At 56.2% G+C, this 26111-nt stretch overlaps 9 protein-coding genes across 9 annotated transcripts; 4 read left to right on the top strand and 5 right to left on the bottom strand.

The window, feature by feature from the left end:
* Positions 1 to 977: 977 nt before the first annotated feature.
* Positions 978 to 3024, bottom strand: LTHEOB_3356 (Branchpoint-bridging protein; the record flags this gene model as incomplete). The annotated part of the gene is made up of 5 exons (XM_035512270.1): positions 978 to 1859; positions 1914 to 2137; positions 2317 to 2534; positions 2596 to 2806; positions 2859 to 3024. 5 exons carry the CDS (start codon positions 3022 to 3024, stop codon positions 978 to 980), a joined length of 1701 nt encoding a protein of 566 aa, XP_035363249.1.
* Positions 3025 to 3650: 626 nt separating this feature from the next.
* LTHEOB_3355 (Glutathione s-transferase) lies at positions 3651 to 4508 on the top strand (the record flags this gene model as incomplete). Its single annotated transcript, XM_035512269.1, has 3 exons — positions 3651 to 3736; positions 3784 to 4064; positions 4117 to 4508. 3 exons carry the CDS (start codon positions 3651 to 3653, stop codon positions 4506 to 4508), a joined length of 759 nt encoding a protein of 252 aa, XP_035363248.1.
* A 678-nt stretch (positions 4509 to 5186) lies between these two features.
* Positions 5187 to 6203, top strand: LTHEOB_3354 (uncharacterized protein; the record flags this gene model as incomplete). Its single annotated transcript, XM_035512268.1, has 1 exon — positions 5187 to 6203. The coding sequence occupies one exon, from the start codon at positions 5187 to 5189 to the stop codon at positions 6201 to 6203; it is 1017 nt and encodes a 338-aa protein (XP_035363247.1).
* Positions 6204 to 6770: 567 nt separating this feature from the next.
* LTHEOB_3353 (uncharacterized protein) lies at positions 6771 to 7595 on the bottom strand (the record flags this gene model as incomplete). Its single annotated transcript, XM_035512267.1, has 1 exon — positions 6771 to 7595. The coding sequence occupies one exon, from the start codon at positions 7593 to 7595 to the stop codon at positions 6771 to 6773; it is 825 nt and encodes a 274-aa protein (XP_035363246.1).
* Positions 7596 to 9158: 1563 nt separating this feature from the next.
* LTHEOB_3352 (Peptidase M28) lies at positions 9159 to 12336 on the top strand (the record flags this gene model as incomplete). The annotated part of the gene is made up of 2 exons (XM_035512266.1): positions 9159 to 10558; positions 10632 to 12336. The coding sequence occupies 2 exons, from the start codon at positions 9159 to 9161 to the stop codon at positions 12334 to 12336; spliced, it is 3105 nt and encodes a 1034-aa protein (XP_035363245.1).
* Positions 12337 to 15642: 3306 nt separating this feature from the next.
* Positions 15643 to 17775, bottom strand: LTHEOB_3351 (Heat shock protein DNAJ; the record flags this gene model as incomplete). Its single annotated transcript, XM_035512265.1, has 1 exon — positions 15643 to 17775. One exon carries the CDS (start codon positions 17773 to 17775, stop codon positions 15643 to 15645), a length of 2133 nt encoding a protein of 710 aa, XP_035363244.1.
* A 1358-nt stretch (positions 17776 to 19133) lies between these two features.
* Positions 19134 to 20336, bottom strand: LTHEOB_3350 (Metallo-dependent phosphatase; the record flags this gene model as incomplete). Its single annotated transcript, XM_035512264.1, has 2 exons — positions 19134 to 20092; positions 20141 to 20336. 2 exons carry the CDS (start codon positions 20334 to 20336, stop codon positions 19134 to 19136), a joined length of 1155 nt encoding a protein of 384 aa, XP_035363243.1.
* A 352-nt stretch (positions 20337 to 20688) lies between these two features.
* On the top strand, positions 20689 to 22060 carry LTHEOB_3349 (Mandelate racemase/muconate lactonizing enzyme; the record flags this gene model as incomplete). Its single annotated transcript, XM_035512262.1, has 5 exons — positions 20689 to 20798; positions 20849 to 20952; positions 21000 to 21524; positions 21582 to 21674; positions 21741 to 22060. The coding sequence occupies 5 exons, from the start codon at positions 20689 to 20691 to the stop codon at positions 22058 to 22060; spliced, it is 1152 nt and encodes a 383-aa protein (XP_035363242.1).
* Positions 22061 to 23157: 1097 nt separating this feature from the next.
* LTHEOB_3348 (Arrestin-like protein) lies at positions 23158 to 25371 on the bottom strand (the record flags this gene model as incomplete). Its single annotated transcript, XM_035512261.1, has 6 exons — positions 23158 to 24426; positions 24481 to 24523; positions 24581 to 24635; positions 24688 to 24874; positions 24929 to 25155; positions 25206 to 25371. The coding sequence occupies 6 exons, from the start codon at positions 25369 to 25371 to the stop codon at positions 23158 to 23160; spliced, it is 1947 nt and encodes a 648-aa protein (XP_035363241.1).
* Between the last annotated feature and the right edge of the window lie 740 nt (positions 25372 to 26111).

Raw genomic sequence — 26111 nt, 5'->3', positions numbered from 1 at the left:
TCAAGCTTAGAGGCATCCATATCTATCTGAATGGCCTTTGCGCTCTGCAGCGTCCAGGCTCAACTCCACTTGTTTCTGCTTTAGTGTGTGACCTGCGCCAATGCGGGGTCTGCAGCCATGTGGAGTGTCGAGTGTCGATCGACCTGCCCGGATTGAGCTGGGGATGTGATCAACGCCGCTTTGCCAAGGCCGCTCGCGTTCGGTGGGTAATGCTAGGCGTCGGTGTTCTTGCGAGTCGATGAGCCGTGTCGTCACGCAACCCCGCTTCGGGCCTCATCGAGCTGTAGAGATGTGTGGGTTTCGCGGTGTAGATTACTTACGGACTATGCTTTTAAGTTGCTACCTTATAGTGTTGTCACGCTATTGGGTGACTTCGCCGCTCTTTCATATACCATAAATTGATATCTCGGGTGTCAAAGGATGCGGCTTATTGGCCTCCTTACAAAGTCTTCGTCGACTTGAGAGGCATTGGAACATTAAGCTGCTCCGTCAAATCTTACGTTCCGTCACACCTGATACAAAGGCTGTCCGATTTAGAGGGAGTTCTGATCTGTTATCCAAATTTAATTATGAAAGGATGAGGATCAAACAGTCATCACACAAGAGCATCCTAAGCAATGTGGTCAAGGTTATTTCAATTTTCAGCCATAGATAGTATTAACTACCCACCTGTGGACTTCCAGGTAGGATCCTCGCGGTTAGTTCAAGCAGTGAAAGAGTAAGTCCGGAAGAGCGGGCCATAAAAGACCACACTCTAGAAGAAAGCCCCAAAAATGCCCATTACTGAAACCAACCCATCCACTCCTTACCCTTCACTCCAGTGGAGACTTACTCCAGTGTATCGTAAAACACGTGAGAACTAGTCATTTTAAAAGCAAAAGTCAGTAGCGAGAAACCTTTGCCTGATTCGTCATGCCACTATGCATCCAAATTGTAACAGCTTCGCCAGCCATGACCCAATTACCCAAATTGATGGTTTAGGCGCCAGGAGGAGGCGGCGGGGGCTGGTCGCTGGGAGGGGGCGGCGGTGGAGCGTCACCAGGAGGAGGGGGTGGCGGAGGGCTACCAGCACCAGGGAACCCAGAGAGTATGGGAGGCATGCCAGGAGGAGGAGCCAGGCCCGGGGGTGCGCCCATAGGAGGCTGGCCGTAGCCCGAGCTCTGGTCATAACCACCAGGATAACCGTAACCCCAAGGCTGGCCGCCTGGAGGTGGCGGGGGAGCGCCAGCTGATGCCTGTTGCCAGGGAGCAGCACCTGGAGCCGGAGGGGCGCCATAACCGCTCTGCCCATATCCACCATAGCTGTCCGAGTTGCCGCCGCGACCGCCACCATTGGCCCACGGCGGAGGAGCAGAGCCGCTATCGCCGCGCTCACGATCCTCACGAGGCTGGCGCCAAGGAGCAGCCGCACCGGTCGGGCCACGCTGCCAGGGCCTCACATCACCGCGATCACCACCACCGTAGCTATCATTGTTGCCCTCATAGGCGCCGGGACCAGCCTCAATGCGATGCTGGGGCGCGCTGCTGCCAAGCTCAGCCATGAGGGATTCGTACTCGCGATCCATGCCGTCGCCACCACCAATCCTAGCGCTGGCGCCGGCACGGTCGCTGTTACGCCAGCTAGCGCCGCGCTGGCGGTCGGGACAATCACGAGCCATGTGACCAGCGTTACCGCAGACACGACAGATGATGTTGGCTGTGAAGTTGCGCTGTTCGGGACAATCGTACTTGCGGTGGCCGATTTGACCGCAGTTCTGGCAAGCCTGGTTCTCATCGTCACGAAGGGTACCGTTGAGAGCAGCCAGCTCACGCAGCTGGTTGCGCTTGAGCTCGTTCTGGCCTTCGGGGATCGAAGCAGCCTGCAATCTGTCAGTCTTCACTTTAGGTTTGAACGAAGCGGGGTTATTGCGTACAGTTTCGATGATGTTGTGGATCAGCTTCTTGGCCTTGTTGACCTTCTCCTCGGTGTCGGCCATGATCAGGCAGTGAAGATCCTCCTCCTGGTTGCTGGTGTGAGCGGCATCGGAGCGGCCCTTGCCCTCCTTGACGGAGCCCTTGCCACGGATGGCAATCTTGGCACCAGACTCGGCCTCCATCTTCTTCAAGGTGTTTCCACGGGGTCCGATGAGTAGTCCGACTGTTAGTAGAAGAAAAGAGCTAGTGTTAGTTAACGGATTCTTTTTCATTTTCGAGTAAGTGAGTGAGTTAGAAGGTGGTTAGTGAAGTGAGCAATACTGCGCATTACACGTAATGCCGCAGATTTAGGTAGAGAAGACGCAGATGTGCAAGTTAGAAATCGAGGGTTAGCAATCATACTGAAGTTAATCTCCGGGTAGTCATTGACTGGGACGTAGACCTTCTCCTGGGTCTTGGTTGGGCGCCTGTAGTCAGAAGGAGGATGGTAGTTAGGGATGACTTTCATCGCCTTCTCGATGAGCTTGTGGCGTTCATCCTCCAACTTCTTGCGGTAACGGTATTCGCGGGTGTTGACACGACGACCAAAGTTGTCATATTGCGGGGGAGGCGAAGGCGACCTTGATCTAATCAGTATCCACCGCGAGAAAGCGCCGCCGGGGGGAGTTGGTCTTCACTCACCTATCACCGTCAGCCGGGACCACGTCGTTGATCCTCAGCTTCTGGCTGATCTCCTCAATGCGCAGGTGCAGGGTGTAGGCTTCCAGCTGCTCGGCGGTCATATGGGCGGTAATGGCGGTGGTAAGACCCATGAGGCCAGCGGCCTTGTTGTCGGATGCATCGCCCCAGCGGTTGCGCTTCTTGCGCTTGCGGGTGCCATCGGGGTTGAGCTCTGTAAAGGGTGTAAGTAGGGGTTGCTTGCTTGTACGAGAAGTGGCACTCACCGCGAACAGGGCTACGGCCGCGCTTCAGGTCAGAAAGGCCGGTGGCGGGTGCAGAGGGGTCGTAGCCATCCTTGTCTTCGGAAGGCGTCGTGTCGCCGCCAAACCTGCGACGAGTGCCGAGGGGGATGTTGTTGGAGCCGGTGATGCCTTGATTGCGCCAGGACATATTTGCGATTGCGCGCGCGATGGAGTTGGCGGGACGGGCGCGAAAGGTTGAAGGTGAAGCGGAAGTAAGAGAGGGCGAGCTGTTCGTGCCGGGCGCAGCAGCGCGACTTTGTAGGCGTCTTGGCGTGCAGGAGCCGACTTTTGACCGGCCACTGGTCGCTGACTCATCCGCCTAGGCATGCCCGCCGCATTCCCCAGACCACACGGGAGCTGGGCAAAAGACGCACGTGGGACCACGACCATCCGCTCTGTCCGGTTCTCTAAGAATCAGTCTCACCTGCGCATCGCTTTGCCCGCGAGCTGTGTGCATAATGCCAGATGTCGGGTGTCCGCGGCCTCATGAAACACGGCGATAAAATTCGCCTCTAGCGACAGCGCCGCAGGTCGTGTTCAAAACGAAGACGCTACCTTGAAGTCCCCGAAAGGTTTGCAGTGCTAGGCTGCGTCCTCTTCTGTAGACAGTATTCCCCAGACCTTCGGGGCGGCATGACGTAGCAATTGCTATTTCTAAGCACCCCGCCGCACCTGCCCCTCACTCCACTCGTGAACGCCGCGCGGGTCCACGTATAAATCCGCTGCTCAGTCGTCTTACTCCCAGTTCAACCGTCCACCATCTCCGCATCCACAATGGCCGCCCAAAGCCCCGACATCACTCTATACACCAGCCAGACGCCCAATGGCATCAAGGTGTCTATTACTTTAGAAGAGCTTGGGTACTATCTGCTCGTGTAATGTCATGGCTCTGCTGACGCCCGACAAGCCTGCCCTACAAGGTCGAGAAGATTGAAATCAGCAAGAACACGCAGAAGGAGCCTTGGTTCCTTGCCATCAACCCCAATGGCCGCATCCCCGCCTTGACCGACACTTTCAGTGATGGCAAGAGCATTCGCTTGTTCGAGTCCGGCTCCATTATGCAGTATCTTGTTTCGCGCTATGACACCGACCACAAGATCTCTTATCCCCACGGATCGCGCGAGGAATATGAGACGAATAACTGGCTGTTCTTCCAGAATGCCGGCGTTGGTCCAATGCAGGGCCAGGGTAAGTTTTTCTGACAGCCGACTCTGTTGATTGGGTCCTGACCTCCTTGCAGCAAATCACTTCACCCGCTACGCGCCTGATATTTTTGAGTACGGCATTTCGCGTTACCAGAATGAGACACGGCGCCTTTATGGTGTTCTGGACAAGCACCTGGCCGAGACGGGAAACCAGTACATCGTTGGTGACAAGTGTACCATTGCCGACATTGCTCACTATGGGTGGATCGCTGCCGCTGGCTGGGCTGGCGTCGAGATCGATGAATTTCCGAAGTTGAAGGCCTGGGAAGAGCGTATGGAGGCACGTCCGGGCGTCGAGAAGGGCCGCCACGTGCCCGACCCGCACACGATCAAGGAGTTGTTGAAGGACAAGTCTAAGATGGAGCAGCACGCCGCTGAGTCGAGAAAATGGGTGCAGGCTGGCATGAAAGCCGATGCTCAAAAGTGAGTCTTCCATGTACGCCAGTTCGTGCATGGATTGATTATACTGTGATTGCAGGTTATAGGTAGCTACTTGGACCTTAGGTCTCCCACAGTATCATTCAGTTTTTCAGAACGTCTCTATGCTTACATAATGCATGCCCGTCTCCCGACGCTGTGATGAACGTCTGGTTGACGCCCTCAGCTGTGGGTTGCCAGGTCAAACTTACGGCTTACATCTAGAATGGAAGGTGCGCTTGAAGCCCTAAAGAAGAACGACGTACATGGTGAGCCACGAGATGCGGGACAAAGAAAAACACCAAAGGAAGTAATTTCGAGAAGGGTGGCTCGGGAAGTAAGCAAACAACGCACGGAGCCCAAGACACATAGCGGACAATTGCAGAGTCAAAGCCTTTACAGGGACACGTCGCCAAATATGTCGTTCATTCTTCAATGGTGATGGAAGCCAGGTGAGGTGAGTGGAAGCGCTCAGCACGTGATTGGTCACTGAGAGAAGGGTCTATAAATGCGTCTTCTTCTGCCAACCGGCAACCATTCCTCCTCAACGTTCGGTCACCTTCCGCGCTTCCTTTGCGCAGTTCCTTTCTAAGGCGCCGGCGTCCACTCCACTCACTCCATTCCTCCCTCGAAGATCTTGCTGCGCCGCAAACCGCTTTCACGAGAACACCATCGCCGTCACGCCAAGATGTACTCGATCGAGTCCATGGAGCCGACCGAGGACGTCGCCTATGTCCACACCTTCGCTGACCTGTCGAGCCTCTCCCGCGATGCGCGTCTAGCTCTGTGCTCACCCAAGCATGTCGTCCAGCTGAAGAGCCTTGCTCCGGAGGTTTTCGAGTACGTCATGCCAGCGAACGTCTTCAAAGCCTTTTCGCCTCTGGTCTTCCAGCAGGCTTTCCAGATCCCCGGTGAGGACCATGAGGTTCGGCGCTCCGTGCTCATGCTGGCGCCCAGCGGAACCGATCCTGCCGCTATCGAGTACATCTGCGATTGGATGGTCTCAACCTGCAACCAGGCCGACCCCTTCCGTCTGTCGGTCAAGGGCAACTTCTTCGCTTGGGTTGAGCTGTTGAAGGCCGCGCTTCTCCTTCAGGTTCATGCGGCCGAGACCGTCATTTGGCCGAGGCTGGCCTTCTTCATTACTGAGGAGCCGCTAGAATTCCAGCATCTGGACACGATCATGAAGAACTTCTCCATGAACAGCAAGATTGTCAAGCATCTCCTCCACAATGTGAGCTACCGCCGGATCGCGGGTGACATCACCCCCAGTTGCGAGTTCTTCGTCCAGAGCAACGAGTTCTTTCAAAACTTGCTCGGCCAAGTCGCCCACCAGCAGCAGCAGAGCGGCGCCATGGCCATGGGCAACGTTCGTAACTTCAACCGCTGGAACTCGCAGAATGCCGCCTACCGTCGTCAGCGTTTTGAGGAACAGCAGCTCCAGCAGCATGACCAGCCGGCCTTCCGCTACGCTCAGCACCACAGCAACAAGAACCGTCGCCACAACGGCAACGGCTATGGACATGGCAACAACCGTCACAATGGCGTTGGCGGAAAGCACAAGCGTGAGAACATGGAGGACTGGGCCCGCCGCACAGCCGCTGGAGCTACCTGGGACGATTCTCCTGCTGCTCACCAGGGTGGTGCTTACGACGTCCGCGTCCTCAACCCGGGTGAGGCTACTGCTAGCGGCCTCATCGCTTAAGCTCAGCAATCACCTCACTTGATGTGTCCTCGTGGCTGATCTGCTTTACTATCAGTAAAGTGTCAGCAAATACTCTTGTGGGCAAACCTACTGTTTCCCATATGTGGCGTCTGTTGACTACATCAAGTAGGGCAACAGGCTGATGTTCTGCGACCGCTCACCCACCTAATACCGATACTGCTCGCTGGGTTGAGCTGGTTTTTCTATTACTGGGTTTCTTAATCTGGCGCTCAAGGAATCAACGGGAACATGGATCGTGGTGATCCAAAAACATTCGGGCGTCAATACTGGCAAAGGCTCTGGACGAACCATGGCTAAGGTCTGTTCAAAATGGGAAATGGGATACCCGCTGCCTTTTCCACGGGATGGTTTGGCTTTCATAGACAGGCTCTGCAGAACACGGATCGGCATTGAAGTCAATTCTATAGCTCTGCTTACGGCAATCTCAATCTCTTTGCTCTTCCTTGTGATGTCGCGCCCTTCTACTCCACTGAGAACATCGAAGATCCGATTGATTGCTCTCCACGATACCTGCGTCTTTCTCCCAGTTGTCTCGATTCTTCCCGCCTACTTCAAAGTGACATAACACCTCGTCAGCACCTGCGTCGAGTTGCCAAACGGCCTCGTCACGGTCCCATCCTCATTCTTCACCACGACCTCGCCCGTGCGCACCTCTGATACGGCTTCGCCCTTGAACGGCGGCGGCGGATTCGTCCACACCTTCGTGACGGCATCATTGAACGCCTCGATCTGAATCCCGCGGAAGCCCTTCTCGGCCGCCCAGCGCATGAGGAAGTGTGCCTGGCGCTTCATCAGGCCCAACCCCTCGTAGTCCCTGCGCGTGCTGGTCGAGTTGCGGAACAGGACCTGCAGCGGGCCGGTCGCCTGCCACGACGCCGGGTCCCTCGGGTCGTTTGCGATCAGCATGCCGAAGCCGGCGCCGTACTCGGGCACGATGCCGACCAGGTCGGCCAGCTTGGACTGGTCGAGCGGGTTGATGCTGTCGTAGCTGAGGGCGATGGACACGAGCGGAAAGTCCATCTGGTCCAGCAGCGTCTGGGCGTCCAGGCCCTCCGGGTCGTTCTCGCGCTCCACGTCCCAGTACAGTTTTCCACCCGTGGCGGCCGACTCGGGCCGCTTGAACACGTACTCCTTGTCGAAGACGCCGAAGGAGAGGCCCGAGTCGATCTGGTGATCAATGAGATGGCCGCACGTGCGAAAGAGGCCTAGGTTTTTTTTGACTGCCTCCGTGCCCTTGTAGTTGGCCGCCCACATGGGTCCGTAAAACATGTTGGTGTGGCAGAGGATGGCTTTCGCCCACTCATTGTGCTCCGGGCCGAGGTTGCGGATCTCGAAGCGAGAGGGGAGGTCGGTTGTCACGGTGGTAGTCATGGTGACGGTCATGTTGGGCTCAATAGATAGTTTCTTTGGGAGAATTGGTATGAAGATTCTTCGTCGTCTCCTTTCAATATAATACTTTGAGGACCCTTATATCTGGGCCGAGAGCTAGCGCTGACGTGAGGTCGCCCGGAAAATTAGCCTTCGCTTCACAAGACGCTGCTGCTTATGATAGTCTCAGACGCGGGGTTCTGGGGGCGGCAACTTTGTTAGACGAAGTAGCATCGACTGATATGTACAGGGGTGTGGATAAATGGACTTTCCGTCATTTTCCCGACGTCTGGGCAGGCAGTCTGACTGCAGGAACAGCTGTTGGAGCAGTGGAGGTCGTCTTGGGTGGTAGCCGGGAACTACAGTAGTGTATCCTTGGGGCTGAGTCAAGTATTACAAGACCACTCGGCGATTTTCACCAGTGACAACATTATTAGAAATTGCTGAAGAAAAGTCTCAATCATGTGTCCTGACAACAGCAAGGACAAGACAAAGTCGCTGCCAACGTAAGCGTCGCGCTTATCGACGCGGATTTGCATGCATGACTGTAGATCCATTACCTGTCCAGAGGCGTGGGGAAATCAAATGCGGTCTTGGAGGAGCAAAAGTGGCGCGATTGCTGGGTAGGTGTTGGAGATAACGACGTCTCATATTGCTGCTGATATTCGCCTGACGAGGAAATGCACGAAGCAATTTCGTAGGTCGGGCACGAAGAGTGTCCGTGGTCAAAACAAGCGTCTAGCGTCTAGCGCATGGTGGTGATTGGCTGTCAATGGTTGTTTGTTACCTACGGTCTTCGAGATCCCTACTTGACAGATGTTCCCGCTAGGCCGGATCGGATCTGCGAGTGCATGTACGTCGTCCCTTCCGGGCTTGGCATGGACAGGGCCAGCCCACTTTTTTTTGCCGTCTCAGCTGCAGGGTGTGAGGGAGAAAAAGTTTCAGGGAGCATCGCGGTCTGCTGGGCGTCCGGTAGGGAACCGGCCGAGAGGGAGCGAGCCCAAGATCCGCGCGTGATCCGGATGACGTCGAGGTTGATAGCGGTTCGGTGTAGAGAGCGACGGGCGGCAGAGGCTCGAGGTTCGTCTACAGCGGCAACATCGGAGAACAGGCGGTGGCAGCTGTCGCCATACGGAGCATCTCAGCCCCAGGGCCCCGCTGGCTACTGCATGCAGCGCGGTCATGACGAAGTCGCGGGCGAGTCAGGCGACTGGAGGAGCACGGGGTGACCTTCGATTTTTCCAGACGGTGGCTACCCTGGATTGGATTGGCTGCGTGGCACGCGGACACAGCCTCGACGGCTGGCTGCCATGGGTGGTGTGCAAGCTGGAGTGGAGCCGCGATAAAACGCCCTCGAGCCTGCTTCGGGCCTGTGCTTGGCATGACGGCGCTGGCCTCTGGCAACGGGCAGCGCTAGCGGACCCCGCGACCGCCCGCCCTACGTATCAACACAGCTTCCACAAGCCTCACTCTCGTCTCCCAAGACAACCACACCGCAATTTCCGAGCCATCAAAAGCAGCCGCGTGCGCTGCCTGCACTGCGCCCTCCAGTGTTGAACTGCGCCGATGGCTCGCCGTCTTGGGAACCCGTTCGCCTTCACCCCGAACCCCGTGACTTTCTTCGTCTCTGCCATCTATCTGGCCGTCGTCGCCTCGCTGCTCGTCGTCCACCATGTCGTCCCGCCTGCCCCGAAGAACGACGTCCCCGTCAAGGGCATCAACCTGACCGAGTCGTGGCGAGATTTGCAGTATCTGGCGGGCGGTTTTCACCCCTACAACTCGCGTAGGAACGACGACGTCCGCAATTGGCTCCTGGTCCGCATCGAGCAAATCCTGGAACGGAATGGCGTCAAATACTCCACCAAGGGCTTCCACGCCACCAAGGGCTCCCCCGTCGTCGTCTACAACGACATGGTCTCCAATGTCACCTTTTCCAGCTCCAACACCAGCATCTACTTCGAGGGCACCAATGTCATGGTCTACATCCGCGGGTCCGATGATGTTCCCGACGACGTCGAGAACTCCGGTGTTGGCGGCGTGCTTGTGAATGCTCATTACGACAGCGTTTCCACCGGCTTTGGTGCAACCGATGATGGCGTTGGCGTCGTCACCGTCCTACAGCTGATCTCCTACTTCACCACCCAGGGCAACCAGCCCAGAAAAGGAATCGTGGCCCTTCTCAACAACGGCGAAGAGGATTGGTTGAACGGTGCCAAAGCTTTCACCCAGCACCCGCTGTCTTTCTTCCCCCACACTTTTCTGAACCTTGAAGGTGCCGGTGCCGGCGGCCGCGCCACTCTTTTCCGTAGCACCGACACCGAGGTCACTCGTTTCTACAAGAAAGCCAAGAATCCCTTCGGAAGCGTCATCTCCGCCGACGGCTTCAAGAGGGGCCTGATTCGCAGCGGCACTGATTACTCCATCTTCACTGCCGACATGAATCTGCGCGGCCTCGATGTTGCCTTCATGGAACCCAGAGCTCAGTACCACACTGTCGAGGATGCTGCTCGGGACACGTCCCTTGATTCCGTATGGCACATGCTCTCCGGCGCGCTTGAGACCATGAAAAGTCTCACCTCTTACACTGGAACCGAATTCGAAGGCGGGCCAGACGGCACTGGACGAGGATCAAACGGCGTCTGGTTCGATCTCTTTGGCGAGGTTTTGGCCATCTTCGAACTCCACACGCTCTTCGCCTTCTCTGTAACATTACTTGTCGTCACGCCGTTGGTCTTCATTGGGCTTACCGCAATCTTGGTCAGCATGGATAAGTGGTACCTCTTTGCAAGAAAAAAGTATCTCCATTCGTCAGATGATGACGACGCATACCCACTGTACGGATGGCGGGGCTTCTTCCGCTTTCCTGTTGCATTCGTCGTGGCTACAGCTGCCGTTGTCGGCCTGGCGTACCTAGTTACGAAAGTTAATCCTAATATCGTGTACAGCAGTCAATATTCTGTCTGGAGGTATGCTCATCTTCTCGTCTCAGAATATCTTTCAAACCCCTCCTTGCGCACAAAGCCGCTGACAAAGTCACAGTATGATGCTCTCTGCATTCCTCTGTATTACCTGGTTCATCCTTCGTGGTGGAGCTGCCATGCGGCCCTCGGCACTGACCCGGATCTACGGACTACTTTGGATCTACGCTGGTTCTTTCATCCTCTTGATTCTTGCAACTGTCGCCGAGAATAATTTCAACTTGGCGGGCATTTACTTCATTGTAATTTATTTTGCCTCGGCCTTCTTCGCACTCCTAATTTCCTACCTGGAGCTCTTCTCGCTGCCGAAGAAAAAGGCCTATGTCCAACATATTTCAGAAATCTCCGACAGCCCCGGCAGCCGCACTCCAGGAAGCATCAGGACTTCTCTTACGCCTACCTCTAGCCGGCCACTCACAGCTGCTACCGCAGTAGCAGATCCTGCAGCGCACCATAAGGCCAGGGAAGATCGCCGGAACAGTAACGAAGATGATGACGCAACGGAAACGACTTCTCTTTTGCGGAGTGAGCAACATCCCCGAACTTTCAGCCGCGGATACGGCAGTAGACATGGCAGCAGACGTGCCTCTCTTGATGCACGCTCCGTCCTCTCCATTTCGACCAACAGACGACGTCCTCTTCATCCCGAGCCTAGTTTTCCTGGAGAGCAAGCGTGGAGTGGCAAGCTGCCCCGCTGGACTTGGCTGCTGCAGTTGCTTCTGCTGGCGCCAATCAATATCATCCTTGTTGGACAGGTTGCCCTACTCATTACTAGTGCTCTTCACCAAACCCTTGCAGATGGTTCTTCCGCTCTGACAGTGTACCTCCTCATCGCTGTCTTTGCTGTCCTCCTCCTTATTCCCGTCCTTCCGTTCCTCCACCGCTTTTCGGTCCGCATCCCCACCTTCCTGTTCCTCGTTTTCGTGGGAACCCTTATCTACAACCTCGTCGCTTTCCCCTTCAGTCCGGCGAACAAGCTCAAGGTCTACTTCATCCAACGCGTCGACCTCGACACAGGGATCAACGAAGCCTCTCTCACCGGCCTCGACGGCTTTGTCCAGCCCATCATCGCGCAATTGCCCTCAGCTGCCGGTCAGCACATCAAATGCGGCCCGCCCGACACAGCCAGCCGTGCTGGTCTCATTAAGTGCTCTTGGAGTGGTCTCACTCCGCTCGTGGTCCCGCGCGACGGTCATTCCAAACACCCCGTGCCACCAGGCGAAGATCTGAAATACCTCTCCAGCTGGGTCACGTTCAACGCCAGCCGCACAACGCTCGATGAAGGGGACGAAGCGATGATTGACTCGACCGTCGCGCCCAACACAGCGACTATTGACGTCGTCGGCCGAAACACGCGCGCCTGCCGCCTCTTCTTTGACCCGCCCGTCACCGACCTGCGGGTGCGCAATGCTGGTGAAAACCAGAACAACCGCTACCCACGCACCGGCCCCACCGGCGCTAACGAGCTCCGGTTATGGAGTCGCGAATGGGAGCAGCCCTTCACTGTCGATATTGGCTGGGATGCCAACGACCAGAATGGCAGCCACTGCGGGCGCAGGCGGTGTCGCAACCACCACAGCGACGACGATGAGAACGGGGACCGATTTAGGGGTTTGGATGGCAAGGCACAGTGCATCTGGAGCGATGCTAATGAGCCAGGTGTGATACCTGCACTTGATGAGATCAGGGCAAACATACCGAGGTGGGCGATCGTGAGTAAGTTGGCCGATGGCTTGGTGGAGGGGACAAAGAGCTTTGCGATCTAAGCAAACTCAGAGACGAATGGAAATGACGTATGCATTGTGACGAACAAAAGGGTATGGTGGGTCGGTAAAATATTCATGGAACAGTAGTAATGGAAGGAGAGACGACCGACGGGCAGCAACCTCTCTTCCTTTTCCTTTTTTTGTTTTCCTTTTCTTCCTTTTCAATGTCCCATTTTCCGATTATTCGGACGGGTACTTGACCCATTGCCCGGGACGCTTTTTTTTCCTATCCGTGTATTTCTGTGATCATTTTCGCAGTTTATGCTTAAGAGGCGTTCTTATCTGGGCTTGTATTTTCGGGCGGCTGTGTTTATACGTCTCCTTTTTCTCTTCCTTTTCATTCCCCTTGCCGGGGACCGCCTTGGCTTTTGTATGATGAGATCGGTTATGAGTATCGTTGAAATGGGAGAAACATGTTGAATCATTTATACTTGTTCACATGACTGTGTTCTATCTCATGATATACTATATTAGTTCAGTCGACTAACCGCCACGCCTTATCAGAGATAACGAGGACACTAGCTGAGTTTCAAAAAAAAGATGCGGTCGTCGTCCGCTCCGATAGTACATCTGTCATGTAACACCATTGCTCAGCCAAGTTCTGGATCAGCTTCCAAGGAACCAATACCGCGCTAAAACACGAAGCGCATGTTCTGGCCATGATGCTGGACAGAACGCTTGAATGATCACGAGAGAATATGGTACAACAGAAGAAGCAAGGTTCGAAAGATCATGTGTATATGCGTGCGGGGCAGTTGCTGCAAAGGGTGCAAGTTTAAACGTCGTTGTGAGACGTCGACGAGCAGGTAAGCAGCGAAGCGGGCAATTGCCGTGTCTACCATTCCTCTCTTTTTATTCGTCCCCGCAGACATAGAACAACCAACATCTCAAGACGTCCTCTCTCCGCATTCCCGAGTCTTGTACTTCCTCGGCTCGCACAAAGCAGCCACAAGAAGATTCACCCACGCTTTTCCCCCGCTTTGCTGCATTATCCAAGCGAACTCACCTCCACCACCGCCCTATATCACCCACCCACCCGTCAAGATGTAGGGCGAGCTCAGATGATTGGAAAGCCGGAAGCCGCCCCAAGTCGCGTGACCGATTCTCCATGCGGCCTGCCGCTTTCCCCCGTGAAACAAAACACGGCACACACATGCACGTTGCGCAACCCACACCACACGTACATATATTCCCGCAAGCCACACTTTTCTCACACACCCACATCCTTTCCTTCCCGTACCTCCCACACCATGACCGCACATGCGTGTGACACATGCCCCCACAGCACCACCCGCAAGCGCTCAAACCACGCCATCCTCCCCCCAATCCCGGGCCGACTTCAGGCTATTGGGCGCTTCATTCCTCCCACCCTTTCACCGTGCGTGCGTGTGTCGGCGCTTACGTCCCATCCCCTCACCTGCGGCGGGAGAGGCGTTTCTTTCCGCATGAAACAGTCTTTGACGGTTGGGGGCCGCCGAGGCTGAAAAGCGAGACATGTGTGTGTGCATGCCCTAATCTCTCCTGCGGGTCACCTTTCTCTTGTGTCACCCACCCACTACTCAAAAAAAAGAAAAAGAAAAAAAAACCATCGCAACTTCCGCATTCTGAGTACAAGTCCCGGGGCGTTCTTGCATGTGCGCGCTTACTTTACCCACGCAGATGCGTGGGAAAAAGGAGAGAACCAAGAATAGTCGATGTTCCTTTCGCCCCGCCTAAGCGCTCCTCCATCAGAGCATCGGGATGCTGCTTTGGAACTCTTACTGGTCGACGGTTGTCCTCCCGACTTTTTCTTCAGCCTTGTTTTCGTGTGTGATAGGCAACAACAATTCATTCTGCCGCCGCCCCTCGCCTCGGCGATTATACGCGTCTGCGCACCATCGAAGGCATTGGGTAAGCTGGTCGATTGAGTGTAAGAGTCATCCTTATTCATTCTCACCCACGGCAATGGTTGCCCTGCAGGGCTGCTGTGGCTCGCATGCTGACCGGTTGGAGGAGGCTGCACAAACAAGGCTGAGGGGCGTCAGAGAAAGGAAACTGCAACAACATGATGCATGCACGTCGGAGGCAAAATTGGAAATCCTTTTGCTGCACAGATTGACCGGTAATATGTGTATCTACACAAGGCTGAAGGAGTCATACGCAGCCACCGTTCCTCAAGATGAGGCTCTCGCACTGCTGCGTGTTCGACGTACTCAGCCTCAACCAAATGGTGAGGGCTATTCCCGACTAGTGAATCTTTGTAGCTCATGGAAACTTCAATTTCATATCACTACGACCACTACGCCTTGTGTGCATCTTTGCATAGTGCCTTCCTTTCCGACCCACGGTAAATAGTACTAGGAGCAATGAAGCGTGCAAATAATCGAAGTTGTACGAACGTACTGCCAGATGCTCAGTCCAGCTTTGGCAATTCGACCAAACAGCGAGGGTATATGATCCACTGCGCATCCCTTGTTTCCCAAACAGCCAGGCCTCCCTAACGAGAGGAAAAAATCGTGATGATAATAGCACCTTAGAGAAAACAGCCGACAAACAGTCAAGCATACCGAAACACGAACTGACCTGAAAATAAGCCGGAAAGAAAGCCGGAAAAGATAGTTCAAAGACAGAAAGCCGTGAACTTCACTTTTCATTCGAAAGAAATCGTAGGCGGGGGGTGGTCGCATATACAAGGATCCCACTTTGTATGTACTGAGCAGAAGAAGAAAAGTGGAAATAAAAGTACTTCTGCTTCAAGTCGTGGCTCGTCAATAAAGTTGATTCTCCTGAAATAGTAGGAGTCCCGCGATGGAGAAGAGTGCGGAAAAAGTAGAGAACCCAGACCGAGAAATGGGCAGTTGCACAAAAGCGAAAGATCAAAAAATAGTACGCTGCGGGTGCGCACGCGTACTGGTCATTTACACCCAGGACTCCCTTTGCCGCCGTTTCCCCAGAATTCATGCGTTTCGTTGTACAGGCCGTTTGAACTGTTCGATACGAGACAGCCGCCTTTGACATATGAGAGCGTTCAAAAAAAAGAAAAAACTGAAATCACGACTTCCCTGCCGAAGATTCCTCTTACCCCATGCATTTCGCCTGAACGATCCGAAACCGCCAATATTTATTCGTGCAATGTATACCAGAAAAAAAGTCGTACCGATCATTAAACGCGAGTCGAAGACGATCGAATCCGAGCCGGTGAGCATCAACAGATTTAGAAAGAGCAAAACTTGAAAGCAAGCCCCTCTAGAATCAAACAAATCCCCTTGACTTACTATTCCCTCTTCTCTATTCTCGCAACGCAGCCTGAAACAGTGCAAAAGGCCGCTACATGACTGTCTGTCCACGGGCCATAGGAGGTCGGGGCACCTCTACGTTGGGAAAGGCATACGCGCTCCTTTCGCGGGCGCCCCGAGGAGCGTAGCGAATGTCGGCCTCGGTGAATTTACGAGCGTACTGAACGTCCTGGGCGGTGTAGCTGTCGCCACGCCTCATCCCGGGGCGGACAGTGGGAATCTCTTCCCGACGCAACGGCGTCCCAGCATGTTTCGGGATCTCGGCGTAGAGGACGCCTGAGCGACTGCTGCGCTCGTAACCACGATCGTCATGCGACTGGCCACGCGCATAATCGGGGGAGCCGTAGGTGCGACTGCGACCACGCTCATAGACATCCTTCTGGGGCGATCGACCCGATGGAACTTGTTGCGTGGTTGCGCGTGACAGATGTGGCCTGCGCGTTTCGGTCTCGACGGGGTACGTGTAGCGAGCGGTCTTCTCCTGCTGCAGGGTGCGGGCGCTAGGCATCCTTTCGCGGCCACTGTCGTCACTGTCACGCTCGGGGTGCCTTTCGCCGATTGGAGAACGGCTAACGGGCTTGCGGGTAATACGCTCGCTGCTGCTTGTCGGCTCAACAGTGACAGTGTTGTAGACATCATCGTCCGTGGTCACTGCAACGCCGCCATCAGCGCCATACCGGTACGCAGTCCTCGTCATTCGAGATGCGGCTGCATTTCGGCTTTCCTTCTCTTTTTCCCTGTCAGAGATAGAAGGCGTGCTGGGCGATGAGTAGCCAGAGTCATGCATGGTGTGCCTTGGAGCCTCGGCGCGCATGTCGGTACGCAGCTTGGATGTGTTAGCCTTCGACTTCTCCTCGTGGCGCGCAACTTTCGTGGCGGGCATTGTCTCAGCCCGGCGCATCTTGGGTGGTGCCTGAGTTTCGTCTCTTTCCCTGCGCACGTCGTACGAATCAACGGTCGCAGATCGCTGAGTCTCGCCGCGCAGCGTTTGCTTTAGGGTAGCGGGCGAAGAGTCAGCCTTGTCAAGTGTAGGTCTTCTCGGATCCTCATCGTACTCGGCTTCAGCCGATCGCGTCGGCTTCCGCGACTTGTCCCGGCTACCGTGTCCGTGCCTGAAGCCTGAAAGGATCCACGGTTCTTTCGAAGCCGACCGTTTGGACGAGCTCTTTTCCTTCGGCCGGACCTGGGCATATTTTGTTGAGCGACTCGCCGAAGTGCGGGTTGGCGCATCATCTGGCGGAACAGATGTACCGCGATGATGTTTTGACATGTACTCCTTCGCTGCCGCGTCTTGGTCCATGTACTTCCTCTCGTACGAATCAACCTCAGGCCGACGACTTGATGATCTGCGAGAGGTTTCCCTTCCGCGAGCAGCAGCACGTTCCCGCTCTCTCTCTCTAGCCAGTTCTTCGTCCCGGCGCGCGGCTGCCTCGGCCTGTCTCCTGAACATCTCTTTCTCGCGTTGTTTCCGGTCCTCGTCTTCGGCGGCTTGACGCAGAGACTCTTTTCTCCTCCTATCCTCCTGGCGATAACGCTCCTCGGAATCGCTGTCATTGTAAACGGGTACGAATTTCTCTGTGCGTTCCCTCCTCTTGGTCTGATCCCGGGACTTTGCGCTGCTGTTGGTGGTCACGAAGATGTTGAAGGCGCTGGGACGACGCGATGACGACTCTTCCCGGCCGCGACTATACACATACTGGTGCTTGGTACTCCGGGACTTGACGCGAGGCTGCTCATCGTAGCGGTCATCGTCGTCGTAGGCGGCGCGTGTTCTTGATTCCTCGTAAGCTCTGGGCGTGGGGCGGGTGGCGTAGGTGGTGCCCGAAGGGGTTCTGATGTCGTAGTTGGCAGCAGGAGATGGACGGGCCGTGTCGGCCTTGGCAGCACCTCTCGCCTGCTGCCTTTCCATGGCCTCCTTCCGCAGCTCGGCGAGGCGGACCTGAGCATCGTAGCGTTCCCGCTTGTCGTCGTCACCGAGGATTTCGTAGGCTTGCTGGATCTTGTGGAACTCGGCGCCCTTCTCGGCCTTCTGCGCAGGGTCGGGGAACTTGTCAGGATGCGTCTTCAGCACCAGCTTGCGGTAGGCGGTCTTGATGGCGGTCGAGTCGGCATCTTTGGAGAGGCCGAGGGCGGCATATGGATCGGGAGGTAATGGAGAGCCCATGGCGACTATTGGCTGCAGGGGGCTCGTGCGGTGGTGCGTGGAGGAATTGCAGACAAAGTGCAGCAGCTAAAGCAAAGGAATGAATATGATAGCATTAGGTGGTGTCGGGAGCGGATGACGGCCCAGCGTCAGTATGCGGGCGTTGACGGGTGTGGTCAGTGGTGAGGGCGCGGGCCCCGGCTTGTAAGGAGATCGTGGAGAGACCTGTGCCCCTGGTCTGGCCGCCGATTGTCGCCCCACGAGATGCGCGCGAATCAGTGGGTGCGAGTCGGATGTGGTGGACGCAGGTAGGACGTGGCGAACGCGCAGGCTTTGTTAGGCTTGGTGAGGAAGCAAACGGAGTGGCCGTGGCAGGAACGAGGCTTAGCCCAGGCGCGGAATGCAGGATCGGAGCGGTGAGGTGCGTGCTGCGACTACGTCAATCGCGACGGCGGCGCTCCGCACTAACAGGGCTAAATGCTCCAGGCACGCGGCTGCTGCCAGTTTGTAGAAGGAGCAAGTGGCGGGGTGAGAGCGGGCGCTGGACGAAGGCACAGCGGGTGGCACTGCGGGCGCGCAAAAACCGTGTGGCCCTGGGCTGCTTATTGATGCTCAGCAACATCCAGGCGTCATTGGCCTTTGCAGCGTGCAAGATCCTCGTGCACTGCGTCCGATCACGCCTCGCGTCCAGCCCGGGCCCTCACTCGCCCACTCGCATCTGCCCCCAGCCCACTCGCCGGCCAAGCGCATCGTGACCCGTCCAGCGACAAGCAGCCAAATCACAGCCAGCCCGCGGGTGTCGCGGCCGCCGCGGCGGTTAACACAGCGCCCAGCCAATCGCCGCGCTTGCCCCCCTCGTAGCCGGCCCTCCCGCGGCCGGCCTTCGCTGCGCCCTCGGTCGCATCCACCAGGTCGCACGCTTCTGGAAATGTACCACTTTCATTACGGATCCGCGGGGAACAACGTGGTGTGACAGGCAACCTGCCAGCGCCAACCTCGCCATTCAGGTCCCGTACACGGCCCACGGCCATGGGGCTGCAGGATTGCGCGCTGCAGCCGGCCACTCCAGGCGCTGCCATTCCGGCGGATCTAGGCAAGATCTCCTACTGATCGCCCTGTCCAACACTCTCAAATCCCTCACCCAACCCGCGCTCTCGATCCGTTCCGTACTCCGGCCCCCATGACCCTGCCGGCCGTCAGGGATCGCCTTGCTGAGCTGGACCGGCACTACTGCTGCGGGGCGCGCAATGGGATCCAATCGATAAGACAGCGTCTAGCCGCTTGCGGGCACGTGGGACTCCTTACGTGTGCTGCCATGATTGCTGGTGCAGGCTTCGGGAAGCCGCTTGAAGCTGTACCCATTGTGGGCCATGATGAACTCACGGTACATCACCGCTCGGCCCTGGTGCAACGTGAACCTCTCCCGGCCGCACGGGTAAGTCGATGTCGACGACGATCGGCTTGTTGAAACGCTTCGGTCCGCTGTTTCCGTAGTAGCTCTTCGCCATTATGGCTGCGTTTACGATGCACGTCTCTCGCCTGCCCAGCCTGCCCTCCAGCGCCCGGCTGTCCAAGCGAGAAATGAGCTGGCCGCCGTTTTGAGCTGTCGCAATCGCCGTCGGAGGCTGGAACGGTCTGAAAGCGCTCTCGACGAGGCGGTTGGCAAGAATGACATCAGGCCGTGACGAGGCTGTCTGATGAACTGTCGAGCCTGCGAACGACACGCTGTTGGACACGACGGGGCTGGTGTGGACGAAGTCGTTGTCTATTGGGCTGCCTCCCCTCACGCTGAGGTCCACAAGCGACTGCTTGTTGCTGCCTGTCCCCGGGTCTGTCCAAATGTCCGTCTGCTCTTCCAGCACGCCTGCCATTGGCAGGTCGATCTTCCAGCGGACGCGTTCAGATCCTCTCCCTTCATGCCGATGCCCGCACACATGCAGACCAGGGCGTATGCGCATAAGAGCCTCTCGCAAGGCTCTACAGCCATCTGCAAGGCCCTTGGAGTTGGTGTCACAATGGAATTGCGGGGGAGCATGGGTGATCAACACATCCGTGTCCAACGGGATCCCGTCCCACCACCTGGTCCCGTCTTCGCGATTGTACTGGAAGGCCCACTTGCCGCATTCCGGCGAGTACGGACTGCCGAACACATTGAAATAGGTGCGTGGCCCGGCAGGAGCTGTCAATTGGATGGTGCGAGCCTCGTGCTCGAGGTAGGTTATTGTTGGGGATGATTCCAGAAGCTGGGCGCATTCACTGGGATTCTGGGGAAGCTGATTATGGAAAGATGCGCCGTGCTGATGGTAGAATGCTTCGTCTAGGGTAACGTCGTGGTTTCCTGCACAGATTAGCTGATGGCTTGGCGGCGACGCAGCAAGAGGCATACCAGCCACCACGAGCTTGATCTCGAAATCGGCGTTCTCCAGCCATGTGACGGTCTTGCGAAGCTCTGAGATGCTGCCCTGATTGGTGAGATCGCCCGCATGGATAAGCACGTCCCCTTTGGGCAGCTTGGGCGTCTGGTTGTGCGTGTCAGAGACGCAGACGAAACGCGTCCTGCGGAGGCTGCGCTCGGAAGTCATACGGCGCGCCCGCGGCCTCTCAGACAAGGCGATATAGACACAGGAGGGGGTGCGGCGCAAAGGGTTGCTGCAGCTCGGGTCGCGTGGTTGTCGGCAACTGAAGGAAAGAAGCGTCGGCCCTGACGTCGAGCGCAGAGGCCGGACCGCGCCCTCGCCGCTTTTCCCCGCAACGCCGTGCCCCAACGCGCGCCCGTCACGGAAACTTATCCGGGGATGGCGTGGAGTTCAATCGCTGTTTCCTGCACCGAAGCCGGGCCCCGCTGACCTGATGCGGCTCGAGCTGCCGGCTGCCGATGGGGCTTCAAAGTCTTCAAGACGGCTGCTTTGCCATTGACTGTCCGAACCAACAACCATGGCTCCCATCAAGAACCTAGAGTATTTTCGCGTCGTGCCCAGGTGGTTGTTTGTCAAAATCACCGACGATGCCGGCAACTTTGGCTGGGGTGAAGCAACGTTGGAGGGGTGCGTGCCAAACCCCCCACCAGAAAGATTAGCGCTCACCAAGTCTGCAGTCACACCGAAGCCATTGAGGGCACCTTGAACGAGTTCAAGACACGCATCCTCGGCCTCGACGCCGACGACATTGAGCACATCTGGCAATTAATATGGCGTCTCGGTAAGTTCCAAATTACAGCCTCGGGATGCCAATTAACATGAATCCAGGCTTTTACAGAGGCGGCCCCGTCTTCATGAGCGCTCTGTCTGGCATTGACATTGCTCTCTGGGATCTCAAGGGCCGCAGGCTAGGCCAGCCAATCCACCAGCTCCTCGGCGGCAAGGTCCGCAATAAGGTCTCCGTCTACGCCTGGATCGGCGGCAACCGGCCCAACGACGTCGAGGCCGCGGCCAAGGCGCGCAAGGCCCAGGGCTTCAAGGCCGTCAAGATGAACGCCACCGAGGACATGAACTGGCTCGACTCGCCCAGCGTGCTCGAGTCGGCCGTCGATCGCCTCAAGACGGTGAAGGCGCTCGGCATGGACGCCGCCATGGACTTCCACGGCCGTGTGCATAAGCCCATGGCGAAACAGCTCGCCAAGGCCCTCGAGCCCTACCACCCGCTCTTCATCGAGGAACCTCTCCTATCAGAGCACCCGGAAGGCGTCAAGCAAATCTCGGAGCTGACGACCTGCCCAATCGCCCTCGGCGAGCGCCTGTTCAACCGGTGGGACGTCAAGCGTTTCCTGCAAGGTGAGTGATGACCCGCCTGCATCCCCTGCCAAATCGAGACTGAGGCTCGAAACACAGACGCGTCCGTCGACATTTTGCAACCCGATGTCTCCCACTGCGGCGGCATCTCCGAGATCAAGAAAATCGCCGCCATGGCCGAGGCGTACGATGGTAAGTGAAGTCACTGCCTGCAGACGCTGCCGCTTCCAGCCTCGCTCACCGCTTTCTGCGTAACAGTCGCCATAGCGCCGCACTGCCCTCTGGGCCCCATTGCCCTGGCAGCTTGCCTACAGATCGGAATCAGCACTCCCAACCATGTGATCCAGGAGATGTCGCAAGGAATCCACTACAACACCGAAGCGGGCGATTTTGACATCCACAGTTACGTCACCGACGCCAGTGTCTTCACCGTCAAGGACGGCTACGTCGATGCCCTGACCGGCCCCGGCCTTGGCATTGAGATCAACGAAGAGCTTGTCCGCCAGGTTGCACAGACAGCAACGCCCTGGCCCAATGGAGAGTTCTACGGCCCTGACGGAAGTATCCGAGAGTGGTGAGTTGACGCCTAGTTTGCGAATACATAACTAGATATAACAACCGAAAGCTAGCGCAAAGAATAGACTGACATTCCACGCCAATTATCTTTACGAGAAAATCTATTTGTGTGGCGAATGGAATCCATCGTCTAGACGTGAATGTGCCATTCTACCATTTTCTTTAGCCAATTACTTCAACCACCTATCACACACATTTAGACAGGCGTCCGATGCACAGAAAAACAAATTCAGGCTAGCGTTCGGCTGCAATACCCATCTCTAAGCGATTCGGGAAGTATGGCGAGATTTAGTTCAGGGCACTTGAAGGCTTCGTCTAAATTATACGACGAGTCAGCAACATGTGAAAAAAAAGTAAAGGGTCAGAAAAAGAAAAAGGCGGAATGACACGGCCCGCTGACGGGATGACCCTCAGCTTTGATCCCTTAAGCATCTGTCAGCGATGACGAACAGGGGCTGCTGTGGCGGGGTTTGAGTGTGGCGCTGTGGCGAGTCGAGCCGCGTTAATGCTTTTTTGAATCTTATCTGCATGGCGTGGGGGTAACCATCCGGTTCCCTCCGCCTGGATGAGTGATACCGTAAGCATTACGAGCCGCATACTTCCGCACTGCGCCACCGCAGCTGTCGGTTCCACCATAGCTTCGAGAACGCTGAGATGCAGATACGAAAGACCTGTGTACGGACACGAATCCAGCTCTCGTCTATTTCTCGTGTCCTGAGAAGAGGGGGAAAATCTCCTCATCAGCGTTCGAAGTCACGAGCCAATGTCGCAACGCAAGCATCCGATTTCCATAAACAGATACAACCTAGGCGCAATCCTCCGACGAAAATGCCTCCAACTCGCTCAGACACACCACATGACTGATTCAATGCTATCTCAAATCGATACACAAGAAAGAAAAAGAAGAAACAAGAAGAAAGCAAAGAGAACCCCCGAAACCCCACCCACATAGAATGTTATGCCCTGTTTGAACAACGCCATTAACTCTCCCAACGCATCCTGTGGTATCGAGCAGAACAAGAACCGCAATGCCAACTCCACCATCTCAATCCGCCCAGCAATTAACCCCAACCAGCTACCCACAACTCTCCGCACGTCGTCAAATCCAATTATCCATCGCCCTCCTCCTCTCCTTTTCTTTTTCCTTCTCCCTCTCCTCTCTATCCCCCATAATCCATTCCAGACCCCTCTCCGGCAACCCCTTCCACTTCTTACCGTGGTGATGGCCGCTCGCACCACCAGCAGCCGGTGCTCTTCCCCCGCCGTTGTTATTGTTGTTGTGGTGGTGGCTGCCTATGCCCTGGAACCGCCACTGCCTGTCCCTCGCAGCATCTAGCCGGGCCTTGAAGCTCGCCGCACCCGACGATCCCATGCCTCCGAAGAGCGCCAACGACGAGGCGGCGCCGCCGGCGGTGGCACTGGGGTACGCGCCACCCGAGCCGCCCGTGCTCAGATCCACGACGTGCTCGCTGGGCAAGGCGACCTCCGCTTCACGGAACTCGAGTGGCTGTCGAGCGTGCTGATCTGCCCCGGGTGGATGCGGTAGCGGAGGTGGCGGGAAGAGCAGTATGGCAGACGTGGTGGGGTTGCTGCCTGCGCGTGAATGGGAGCGGGCGGAACCTGGAGGTCCATGGAGGCTGGTGGACTGCTTGAGGCCGAGAGCTGGGTGGGGATTATGGTGGTGATTGGGTAAGTAGCCATGTGTTGCAGATGAGGAGCGCTGGCTGCGGGTCGTTTCGTTAGAGCGGGAACGTACGTGGCGGAGACGATTCCTCATGCTTTCGACACTGCCGATTTCCATGAAGCGGCCTTGACGATTTTCGTTCGATGGCGTCTCGAAACCCGGGCTGGACGCGTTACGGCGGTGCTGTCGTAGGGGCATACTGGCAAGTTGGTCGTCGCTGTCATGATTATCGCTGGCGCTGGAACAACCACCACCCAAATTGTTGCTGCTGTGATAGCCATACCCCAGTCCGACGGCGCTATTCAGGCCGATGGTATCGGAGCTGAATTTGCGGCCTATACGTCGGCTGGCGAGCTTTGGGGTGGCACTCTGGACACGCCTGACTGCATGTTCTTTCTTGACTGAGGTGCTGCCATCAGGCTGGATCGTAGTAGTGAGTTTGGTTGCCGGTTTGTACTTGCGTGGTGAATGTTCAAGCAGATGGCCGAGCTCGCGCAGGTCTTCCGCCTCGGCACGCATGCGGTCAAGAGATTGCATGCGAGGTGCTGCAAACGCTCGGCCTTGGACGGACCGTGACGGCCGCCGGGACAGTGTACGAGCCCGACGATGAGCAGGATGCCCTCGTTTCTCTTCGATTGCAGCCGCTACTTGAGCAACGGAATTTGGAACAACATCAAGCGAGTTCTGTTGGTGATTAGTGGCGGCGAATCCATGGTGGAGAACTACAAGCAAGCATACCATGTGTATCAGGACAATAGGGAGCTGAACAGTGACAAGTTTGCTGTAATATGTCAGGGACTCGAACTCGAACCTTCCTCGCATGAATCAAGAAGCCCACCTGTGTGTGCTGCTGACTACAATGTTGAGGAAGTAGCGGACTTCAAAGAACTTGCCTGCGTTTGGTCAGCAATGGACTCGGCCAAAGAATTAAAGTTAGAATCTTACCACATTTGACAGTTGCATGTCCGCGCGGAAGCTCCAGGTCGCATGTTCTTGTGACAGTCGTATGGGGAGCAACTCCAGACCAGCCGTGCATGCCCTGCTTAATGGAAGTTTTGGCAAATACCGTGCGTTCGTTGTTATCAAAAATCCGAGCCTGGCCGGCCGACTTTTCCAGTGTCGAGGCTGCAGTCTTTTGTGACTCTTAGAAAGATAGGTCCCCAGCGGAACAATGAGAGAGACTCACATGTTTGTAGCATAATATATCCCTTTCCAGCTGCAGCTCAAGTTTCTTGATGGTTTTTCGGCTATTGTTTGCAATGTGCACGTCCACAAATATGCATGTTCCGCTGACCCAGACTTGTCGGTGGAGTCCAGCTGTGACTCGTATGGCTTCAATGCCTCCTTCCTTCTGACGCATATACTCATCCGAAGCTGTTAGCGGGCTTGGTAGGGACATGAGGGCCTTTTCTGCTGTACTGATTTCAGTATCAGCTCCAATGCGTAGTCCAGAGGGATCTTACGATCGTAAACGGAAAGCAGTGAAACTCCCTGTGAGGTTCGAACCAGATATTGAACGCCTTTGTCCCGGACGAGAAGAGTGCAGCACAGCACATAGCGAATGCGAGCAAGCTTTGACTGAAATGGTGGTGGTCCGACATCCAGCGGTAGGCTAATGCTAAACGGCATTGTTGTGGTGGAGGGGTTCAGAAGCCAAAACGGATCGAGCGGAGACATTTGCCTGACGGAGTCCACCATGTTGTCTGGCGGTGGGTTCTCTGAGTCGATCAGCTCTGTTGCCAGGTTCATGAATATATCTCTCTTTCCGGTCCACATTTCCTCCACCCCCAGAAGGTCCACCGAAATTCTTGCGATTGCCAGAGCTCGCTTATGGCGTTGACGCTCTGCGTCCTCAACCGTAATGTGGACATTGCCCTCGAGGCTACCACCTCCCACAAACAATGGTGCTGCAAGATGTATATCAACCGATACGCGAGGGTGGCGGTGCGTTGGGAACTCAACCATTTCATCGGAAGCATCCCTCAAGAACGTCCTGGAAGGAATTCGCTGCACAACATCCGAAGAGACTGGATCCAGGCGCGCAGCTACCTCGCGTACTGGTGATTTTGAAAGTCCCCGGTTGGGTATTGTGAAACCCCGTCCCCGCGGAGCAGGCGGGGGCAGCAATGGACCACGATTCATAGGGTTCGCTCGATTCTCCCGACTGCGCGATGAGCCCCTGGCCGGTATGTTTGCGATAGGTATACTGTAAACACTAGAACGGTCGCTGCCTGGAGTGTGGAATGGCGAATGACGCCCGCGGCGGTGCTCCGAACGCTGGCTGCCTGCAGGCGAAGGAGCGGTTCTGAAAGACGGTCTCCGGGTGAGAGAGCCTTTCCTTGATAGCAACGATCCCTTCCTTGTTAGAG

The sequence above is a fragment of the Lasiodiplodia theobromae genome (genome assembly GCF_012971845.1).
Source record: "Lasiodiplodia theobromae strain AM2As chromosome Unknown scaffold_8, whole genome shotgun sequence".
In the NCBI taxonomy this organism is placed as follows: domain Eukaryota; kingdom Fungi; phylum Ascomycota; class Dothideomycetes; order Botryosphaeriales; family Botryosphaeriaceae; genus Lasiodiplodia; species Lasiodiplodia theobromae.
This window is presented reverse-complemented; position numbering and strand designations above follow the sequence as displayed.